The sequence below is a fragment of the Montipora foliosa genome, chromosome 1 (genome assembly GCF_036669935.1).
Source record: "Montipora foliosa isolate CH-2021 chromosome 1, ASM3666993v2, whole genome shotgun sequence".
NCBI classification, from domain to species: domain Eukaryota; kingdom Metazoa; phylum Cnidaria; class Anthozoa; order Scleractinia; family Acroporidae; genus Montipora; species Montipora foliosa.
This window is the reverse complement of record NC_090869.1, coordinates 70,837,113-70,846,877: the sequence shown is the minus strand read 5'-3', so window position 1 is coordinate 70,846,877 and position 9,765 is coordinate 70,837,113. Positions and strand designations below refer to the sequence as shown.

At 43.7% G+C, this 9,765-nt stretch overlaps 2 protein-coding genes across 2 annotated transcripts in view; one reads left to right on the top strand and one right to left on the bottom strand.

Annotated features, from left to right (window-relative positions):
• Positions 1 to 2,268, top strand: part of LOC137973136 (uncharacterized) — a 13,832-nt gene extending 11,564 nt beyond the window's left edge. Inside the window, exon 7 of the mRNA XM_068819883.1 lies at positions 2,185 to 2,268. Within this exon, the coding sequence (XP_068675984.1) occupies positions 2,185 to 2,226 (42 nt within the window). The 3' untranslated portion in view covers positions 2,227 to 2,268. The remainder of the gene's footprint in view (positions 1 to 2,184) is intronic.
• A 4,449-nt stretch (positions 2,269 to 6,717) lies between these two features.
• On the bottom strand, positions 6,718 to 9,765 carry LOC137973127 (uncharacterized). The gene has a single exon (XM_068819871.1). The coding sequence runs from the start codon at positions 9,763 to 9,765 to the stop codon at positions 6,718 to 6,720; it is 3,048 nt and encodes a 1,015-aa protein (XP_068675972.1).

Sequence of the window (9,765 nt, the reverse complement as noted above, 5' to 3'; positions counted from 1 at the left end):
CTATTATTTCGAAAGTAAGACTGCATCCTTCTATGGCTTTGTCTGTGCATATTTCTTTTTCCTTCTCAGTTGCCTCGTCCCATACAGTTTTTAACTGAAACGTTAGTGAACTTACTTTTCCAACCTTAGTTTTCTCGGATAAACTGGCCATTGCTTCATTGTAGCGATATATCAGAGATTCCGGGGCTTCCCTGCCTTTCTCATCTTCTTGTGAATCTTCACTGTCCTCTCCAAGCCAATGTCTGGGAGTCCAATCCCCGAGGCCAACATCTAATTTGAGACGCCACAGGAGTTAGGGTTAGGGTTAGGGTTAGCGCCCAACGCAGGAAAGGAACTTTGGAGATCATGTGTACAACTGTCGTATCAAGAAGCTGGGCCTGAATCTGGTGACCTGGTGGCGCTGATGCAAGCTTACAAAAAAGCTCCCAAGTGCAAATCTGAACACCCAAATCCTCAGTCTTTAAGCTTACCAGTACCCAATGGAAAATTACAAAAGATCCACGAGCCTTATGAAAGCATAACGATATGGCAAATAAAGAGGGCACGAGTTCACGCGCGCGAGTGTGGACCAGGTTTAGCCGTTGAGAAGTCTCCAAGCCGTCGTATTCGACTTGACTCGAAAATGGTAGATCATTTCATAGATTTTGAGAACAGGCCGTACTTTTATCAAGATGTTGCCTTTGGAACCAGAAAATTGAAACTGGAAAACGGTGAAGAGATGGTCATGTTAAACGTTATACGCACAGTGACACGTGTTCAACCATGATAGTTCAGTATCTCAAGTTTTGTGAAGAAGAGATGGTACAACCTCTTAGCCGTGCAACTTTGTTTTGCATCCTTGAGGTCAGGGCAGCCTCCCAACAAAAGTCGTTATCTGGCCTCGATAATACTGCAGCAGACGGGTCAGCCGGTTTTGAAAAATTAAAGACAATGGTGGATGACTTTCAAAAAAATGGAAAAGAAAAGTGTTGGTCGGAGGACATCAAGAAGGCTCTTCAAAGTGGTAAGCGGTATTTAAAAACTGAGTATCGTAGTCATTGCCAGCAAGGTGACAGTACTTGTCGTGGCCATTGTACAAAATTTGCTCTCAGTGACCCTAAAGATACAGACCTTCAAGAACACTGTGAACACGAACACACGTCATCCTGCCAACAGTGCGATGATATTGCTGTCTGTCTTGACAAAATAGAGCAGGCGATCAAAGATGAAAGTACCAAATTTTACAATGAAGAGCAACGAGAGGACGTGCTTCATGATTTCCAGTGGGCTGCAAAGGCTATCAATAATTCGAAAGCGCATATTATGAGATCAACAAACCAACACCGCGCGAAGCAGGACGTCCTTGAAACGCTTAACTGTAGCTCAAATTTGATTATTATGGATTGGGCTATGAAGTTCCTGCAAATCCGATATCGCGAGAAACAAAGCGATTGGTTTGGGAAAAGAGGCCTAAGCTGGCACATAAGCAGTGTTATATCCTGTGACACTTCATCTGGAAAACTTCAAGTCACATCCTTCGCTCATTTATTTGATCAATTTCAAGTTTGAGGAGTCTGGAATTCGAGCAAGAAAGGCCTATAGAATTGGCCAAGGAAAGCTTTTCCCTAATGACACGGTGTATGTGAAACACCAAGTGGCAACCGACCTTCAAGAAGAAGAAGAAGTCACAAAAGCCTTCTTTGAACCAACCGAGGAAAGAGAATGGGCCATTACTTTATGTAATATGTTGTTCGCCCTTGCAGCTAAATGCTGGAACTACAGTGAACTCAACTGAGCTCTAAAAGACACGTCCACCATGTTCGCCCTCTTACCCAGACTGCTCATTACTAAAATGATCAACCTGTCCCTCAATTCAGGAGAATTTGCGGATGATTGGAAATGTGGGCTTATTAATCCTATCTTGAAGAGACCTGGATTGGATTTGCTGTATAAAAATTACAGACCAATTAGTAACTTACAATATGTATCCAAGTTGACTGAAAAAGTTGTTTTTAACCAAGTTTACGATCACATGGTTTCAAATGCTATCTTTCCTGTGCTTTAATATTCTTATAGGCGATTCCATAGCACTGAAACTGTACTGTATGAGTGGTATTTTGTTAAAGATGAACTCTGAACACGTCATGATCACTTTGTTAATTTTATTGGATTTGACTGCTGCCTTTTATCATTAAATTCTTTTAGAGAGGCTATCTAATGAGGTTGTCATACGTGGGACTGCTCTGAACTGGTTTAGATCGTACTTGTCTGATAGAAGTCAGCGCGTTTCTGTACATGGGACTCTTTCCCGTCCTTTTGACTTGGACTGCGGAGTACCTCAAGGCTCATGTTTAGGGCCTCTGTTATTCATAACATATGCGATCAAGCTGTTTAAAATCGTGGAACATCATCTTCCTGATGCTCATAGTTTCGCGGATGATACGTAGCTGTATCTGAGTTTCAAACCACTCGACAGCAATGCTGAAGCTGATTCTATACAAGCTATAGAATGCATTGACGTGGTGAGGAAATGGATGCTTCAATAATAATCATAATAATCATTGACAACGATAATAATAATAATAATAATAATAATAATAATAATAACGATAACAATAACGATAACGATAATGATAATACTACCAATAATAATAATGATGATAATAACAATAAGCATAATAATAACAACGTATATTTGCAAACAGGATAACCCGTTAGTGTACAAGACACTTATCAATGGGTTCCCGTAAACTAAAAATAATAACTATTTAAATAAGATAACAATGCCAAGATATAAAGAAACTATTGATGTTGTAAAATCACAAAAGTTCCATGAATTAGTTAAAGGGTTCACTAAGTGCTTCCTTAGATAAAAGTCTGCCAGTTATGGATCTGAGTTCAATGGGCAGTTCGTTGAAAATCTTGGCTCCCTCGTAGCAAAAGCTCTTCTTTGTCATTATACTTTAGGCAGTTTAACTGACAAACCATTGTTTCTTTTGGTCTTTGAGTGAAGTAATCGTTCAACCTAGGACTTGAAAGGGGTGCGAACGTTATTTTGAAGGCAAAGACAAAATGGCATCTTTTTTTCTTCATTAAATTTTATGATGATGGAAATCTGAGATTACTGTTGCCAGTGATTTTCGAGCTTCGTTGTTCAATGTTCCTAGTGATCAGACTCTTTCGAGTGTCTGACCAACCAAGTCCGTGCAATTCGCAACGTGCAAAAATAGACAAGGCCTTGGTCTCGTAGATTATTTCAACACATTTTTGGTCGATCGACGGACGGATTGATCTTGAAAGGTTAACGCCGCCTGCTGCTCTCTTTCGCACGTTGCTTCAGAATGCGATCCAAGGTTCAAATTTGGGTGCAGGTCAACGCCCAAGTACAGTCGAACCTCGATTATCCGGACTCATCGGGACCTCAGTAAAAAGTCCGGATAATCGAGAGTCCGGATAATCGAAAATATGAATATTAATGAGACAACAATGTAAACAAAAGAAATAAAGATAGCACATTTTTAATTACAAAAGTCTTCTTCTATGAACTGCCCCTATACTCATGTACACTGTTTATAAATGAAAACCTATTCCGTTATAAAAGAAAACCTATTCGTCATTTCTAAAAAAGTGAAGCACAGTAATTTGCTTTAAAGTCTTATAACGAGATCGCATGGCGAAGTCCATCATACGGCGAAGTTGCATGACTTGAACAGGGTCAACAGTGTTCTGTCTTTCCATGTATGTCCCGCCATGCAAGCAACCCTTCTCCTCCCTTCTCCAAAGGACCAGAGGCACCTCACTCCAAGTAAAATCCCCTGCGAGGTGAACGCCCTCCTGTACCCCTCGAAGTACCTGCACCAGGCCCAGACTCACGACTATAAGGGCGTGCAAATAATAACGCTACTCAGGAGAACCTCCAGGGATCTGCTCAACCCGGCAGCCGCAGGCCGTTCTTCTTCTGCTTCTTCTTCAACTTCTTAAGGGACTAATCCTAAACCCTAACCCTAACCCTTCAGGCATCCCGCCAAAGCAAGCTCGCCTGATGAACGCACAAGCCGACTCATCCCACAAGCCCTATGTTCTCAAAAAGCAGCAATTACCCGGAGATCTAAGCACGCTGTTAATAATAATAATAATAACAATAATAATGCCTGACTTGCTAAACGCCCTTACCGGCGGTCGAAGATTGAATTGCTAAGGGCGCGGCTCGACGAGGTCATACGGAAAGAGCTGTGCTAGGCGCTCGGCCCCTGAATACGACCCATGTATGATCTCAGAGCACAGTACCACACCCAGATAGAATAGGCTGAATGCAAGTTGTTTTTCACCACCAAAGAGCACTCGCTGAAAAGAACCGCCCGGTGCCTTTCTTTTACTACAATTGACAAGGTCCAGGAGAAAATGTTATGTAAGTCGCATCCGTAAGCTTCGTTTCTCGCTAGGCGCGCAATCTTCCCGGATTTGCTAGCCATGCGCGGCATGTGCTCAACTCTCTCTCCCTCTCTCTGTCGCAGCGAAAAGGCTAACAGCTTTTGTCTTACACTTAACAGGCTTTCTGGGATATGCACATCAGAAGGGGGAACCTTTGACGTGCAAGCTTCTCCAACGTTCCGACCTGCCTGATAGAGAAACACTTGGTTTATTTGCAGGTGAGCGAGTCCGTTTTATATCTAGAATTTTCCTAGGTTCGCTGCTAGGTTATTTTTTTCGCGCTGCAGTGGTTTCATGTTCCGCCATGCAAGTAATCCTTCTCCTCCCTTCTCCACAGTGTTTCGGCCGCGACGAAATTAGATACGTCATAGCTACTTAATTAGGTTAATCACCGTTAATAACATTAGTACGGCAAGCTTCCTCCCGAAGTCGACATCTGAGGCCATCGGGTATGTAAAATCTGTGGTTCGTTTTCTTTGAACTTTGTTCATATAACCTGATAAACTGTTTATAATCATAGGTTTCGAAAGACTCATCAATAAACAACAGAAAGTCCTTTGAAACGTGGCTATTTTATACCGTTAACGCTTCGGTCGAGGAAACATTCGAAACCCGCTCATCAGCGCGATGGCAGAAGAAGCCAAGAACGTCCGTCGCGTCGCCAAATCAAGATTCACCAGAAAAAGGAACGAACTCCTGAGGTCCATCTCATCAGCCAGCAATCACGAACGCGTGGAAAACAACTACGCTCAATTCCTGGAAGCATGGAACGTCCTGGAAACAAAGCACGATCTCTACGCGATGCTTTTATCAGACGATGCCGAGCTAGAAGCCGCCGAAACATGGATCAACAAAGTACAGGAGGAGTTCACCGAAGCGAGAAAAGCTAAGATTAACTTTATTAACCACATAGCGGACGTGCAAATGAGAGCGTGCGCGGAAACGGAACAAAGGGATAAGGCGAACAAAGAACGCGAGCAAATGGAACGATTCTTTGATCAAGCAATGATCAGACGAGAAACAGCGCGAGCCATATTTGAAACAGCTTGTCAAAGCGCTTCGCACACACTCAGCGCGGACAAAGTAGAGCCGTCTACGGCGAAGAGACTTCAGAAACAGATTGACGAAAGCTTTCGCGGAATGCAAACTAGCGAATAGCGCGCTACTCGATTTATCTACGCGAGAATCTGCAGCCAATGAAATTAAATGGCTCCAAGCTACTCAAGCGACGTATAACGAGATGAATGCTAAACTCGAAACACACCTCGTAGGCGAACATGAACGCGAACTGCAGCCGCAGATCAAAGGAGAAAAGAGCAATCACCTACAACTAGAGAAAATCAAAATGCTCCGATTTGAAGGAGAGTTGAGAGAATATCCATCCTTCAAAAGAGACTTCCAGAAACAAGTCATGCCGCACCTTACGGAAGATACATTATCCTACACGTTGCGTTCCTGTCTCGGAAAAGAACCTTTAGCTCACGTAAAGAGCGTCGACGATGACGTTTACGAGATGTGGAAGCGACTCGACGAAAAATACGGGGACCCAGCGAAAGTCGCGGACGCGATAATTAATGAGATAAGACACGTAAGATCCATCCGCGAAGGCGAAAACAAGCGATTCATAGAGCTGGTAGGAATCATAGAAGACGGATATCGTGACCTTAAGAGACTTGGCTTGGAAGCAGAAATAACCACAACGAGCTCAGTAAGCATCATAGAGAGAAAACTCCCGCCAGACGTACGCAAAGAATGGGCTAAACTATTAAGTTCTGACGACAGCACTGTGGACAAAACCAACAAGTTTCCGAGCCTGCTCAAATTTTTACTTACGCATTAAACGCGCTATCGAGTACGACGGTTCTGATCTTCGCGCGCAGGGCCCAGCCATAACGAAGGCAGTTGTCCATTACGCCACAGCGGATGAAAGACACGACAGCCGCAGCCAGAGAATTTACAGCAAGTGCGTCGTTCACGAAAACTCGAATCATCTTACCAAAGATTGTAGAGTATACCTCGATAAAACAGTAAGCGAAAGACTGTCAACATTGAAAGAAAAAGGTGCGTGTTTTTCCTGCCTCAGAACCGGTCACCGATCACGCAATTGCCGCTCTAAAAAGGATTGCGGCGTCAATGAATGTAAGAAGAAACATCATCCCACATTACATGAAGAAGATCAGACAGAGACTCCAAGCGCATCCGCAAATATCCAGTGCATGCAGCCATGGGGGTAATGAGACCTGCATCCTCCAGTTGCAACAAATAAAAACTTATAGAGGACATGCAAACGTCTTGTGGGACAACGCATCATCCATTAGCCTCATAACCCGCGACAAAGCACGGGAAGAAAGACTGCGCGGAACGCCACTTGAAATCTCTCTCGTGAAGGTGGGAGGGAAGGAAGAGAAGATAAGTTCCAGAAAATACAAATTGCCGCTCATTGACCTCAAGGGCGAAACGACGCTTGTGGAAGTTTGCGAAATAGACAAAATTACCACCGACATTGTGACCAACTTTTTCATTCGGCGCTGGATTCTTGTACTGAATTGCAACTTTTCTGACCTTGCCATCTTTTCCGGGGTTAGCTGCTATGACGCGTCCGAGCTTCCATTTCCCCCTTATCTGGTTACTGTCTTGAATTAACACGATATCGCCGACCATGACATCACGTTTACAAGTATGCCATTTCTGGCGTACGAGCAAGCTTGGGAAATAGTCTCGTGTCCATCTGCTCCAGAATGTGTCAACAACGGTTTGTATGAAGTAAAAACGCTTTCTGGGGTCTGAGCTTTCATTAAATGGCCCGTTAGGGACCTTTGTTGAAGAACGTCCTAACAAGATGTCATTCGGGCAGAGATATGCTCCGTCTTCAGGTGAAGTTGGATGACGACCGATCGGCCTCTCGTTGACTAAATTAGATACTTCGTAAAGGACTGTCTGAAGTTCTGGAAATGTCATAACGCTCTGTCCGATCGCTGTAGTAATAGCTCGCTTTATCGATTTTATAAGGGCTTCTGATATTCCGTTCTGCCATGGTGCGTCCGCGGATGCGAATTTCCACTTTAATCCTTCGTTCACTCCAAATGTTTCGAGTTCTTTTAAGTTCCATTTCTTCGTCATATTCTGGAGTTCTTCACTAGCTGCTACCAACTGCGGACCGTTATCAGAGTATAGCTTTGCAGGATATCCTCTGAGGGATGTAAACCGTCTCAGCGCAAGTAGAAATGCCTCTGTACTGTAATCGCCTACCAAGTCAATATGAACTGCTCTTGTGCTCATACAGTTGAACAATACCCCATAACACTTTCCGATTGTTCGCTTCTTTACCTGGTCTCTTATTTTAAACGGTCCGAAAAGGTCGATGGCTGTACTATGCCAGGGTAGTGACGGCATAAGTCTCTCTTCTGGAAGCTGTCCCATGACCTGCTTGTTGAGGTTTTCGTCCAGTTTCTTGCAAGTGACGCAGTTGTATCTAATGGACTTTACTATGTTATGAATCTGAGGAATCCAGAATCGTAATCGAATTTTGCTTACGGTCGTCGACACGCCATGGTGACCTTTTCGATGTATATGTTCCGCATAAAGCTTAGAGAAACGATGCTCACGAGGAATGAGGATCACTTCTCTCTTATCGTAGCTCAAGTGCATCCATTTGCCAGTCCGATGACCAACCACTATTACTCCATCTTCTCTGCGCTTTGGACACAAACGCTTATATTTAGATTTTTTGACGTTTGTAAGCATTTTTCTTTGCGCATCAATGATCCAAAACCTTTCTGCTTTAGAAATATCGTCCGGCGTCAGGGTCTTTGTCGCATTCTTCAGACTAACTGGTTCTCTTGCGTACATGGCTAATACACGTGCTGTTACTCTTAACAGTTTGTTGTAACTTGAATGTCTGTTTATATCAATTCTTCTCGCGAGCGAGTCCTGTTCTGCAGCAAGTGTTGTTAATGCCGTTTTCATTGGTAACTCTGGGTGATGGACTACTTTACTTATTGGCCATTCTGATTCCGGGAGTTGTAGAAATCTAGGTCCCTTTTGCCAGTCGCTTTCGCTTTTGATATCGCTTGGTCGCTTACCTCGTGTTATCCAATCGGCGATGTTTTTATCACTCTCGACCCAATACCAGTCTTGGGGATTGGTACCTTCCTGTATCTCTCCGATGCGAGTAGCGGCGAATGTATTGTAGCCGTAAGATTCCTTTTGGATCATCCCGTGCACTATTTGAGAATCGACTATATGGTAGTATTTCGCAAACTTGTAGCGGGATTCTTTGTCCAGAAAGTTTTTAAGCCTTTTGCTTAAGACTGCCGCGCAAAGTTCAATTCGATCGATCGATAATTTCCTGTTTGGCGAGAGTCGATTCTTTGACATGATCAGTCTGGTTTCAAATTTGTTGTCCAGTAATGTCCACCTGATGTAAGCACATGCTCCGTAAGCGTTGTCTGACCCGTCACTGAATATGATAAGAGTCGGCAGACCGAGTGCACCTGATGGTTTGAGGCATCTTGGAAATATAACTTGATCCATATTGCGCAGATCTTGGAAGAATTCCAGCCAGTTAATCCTTTGCTTCTCAGGGACAGGGTCGTCCCAGCCGAGTTTCTTTTCTGTTGCCCAAAGCTGGCGCATCAAAATCTTCGCTCTGACCGTAACGGGAGCTGCTAGACCAAGAGGGTCATACACGCGGTTTATCTGTGCGAAGATAATCCTCTTCGTTATTTCGCCAGTAGTTGGGTTTTCTTTGATATGTCCTTTGGCTTTCGTCAGAGTTAAGTCTATTCCCACTTTAAACCGGAATTGATCCTTGTCTGTACTCCAAATGACGCCGAGTACTTTCTCGGTTGATGAATTTTGCTGGTTGGGTTCTAAAGCCATTTCGCTTGCTGTTTTGTCGTTCGAATAGAACCAACCCTTTATCTTGAATCCGCCCTTGACTAGGACTGCCTCAATCTCATTAGTTAGTTGCTTAGCTTGTGCGTCGCTATGTACACTGTCTACAATGTCATCCATGTACGAGTTGGATATTACGGTATTCGCGGCTTGTGGATAATTCTCTTTTGATAGTTCCGCTGTCTTTCTCATGGCTACGGTCGCTATGGTACCCGAGGGTTTGTCTCCAAATGAAACTCTTTGTATAATGTACGTATCCGGATCCCTGCTTGTGTTCATGTCGCGCCATAGAAAACGATGCGTGTGTTGCTCTATGATCTTGGTCTTCACGGTGTGATACATCTTTTTCACATCTCCGATGAATCCAATTTCGTGTTCTCTGAATCGCACGAGGATTCCTACAAGATTATTTAATAGATCGGGACCCTTTGCCCAGTACTCGTTAAGGACGTGTCCCAT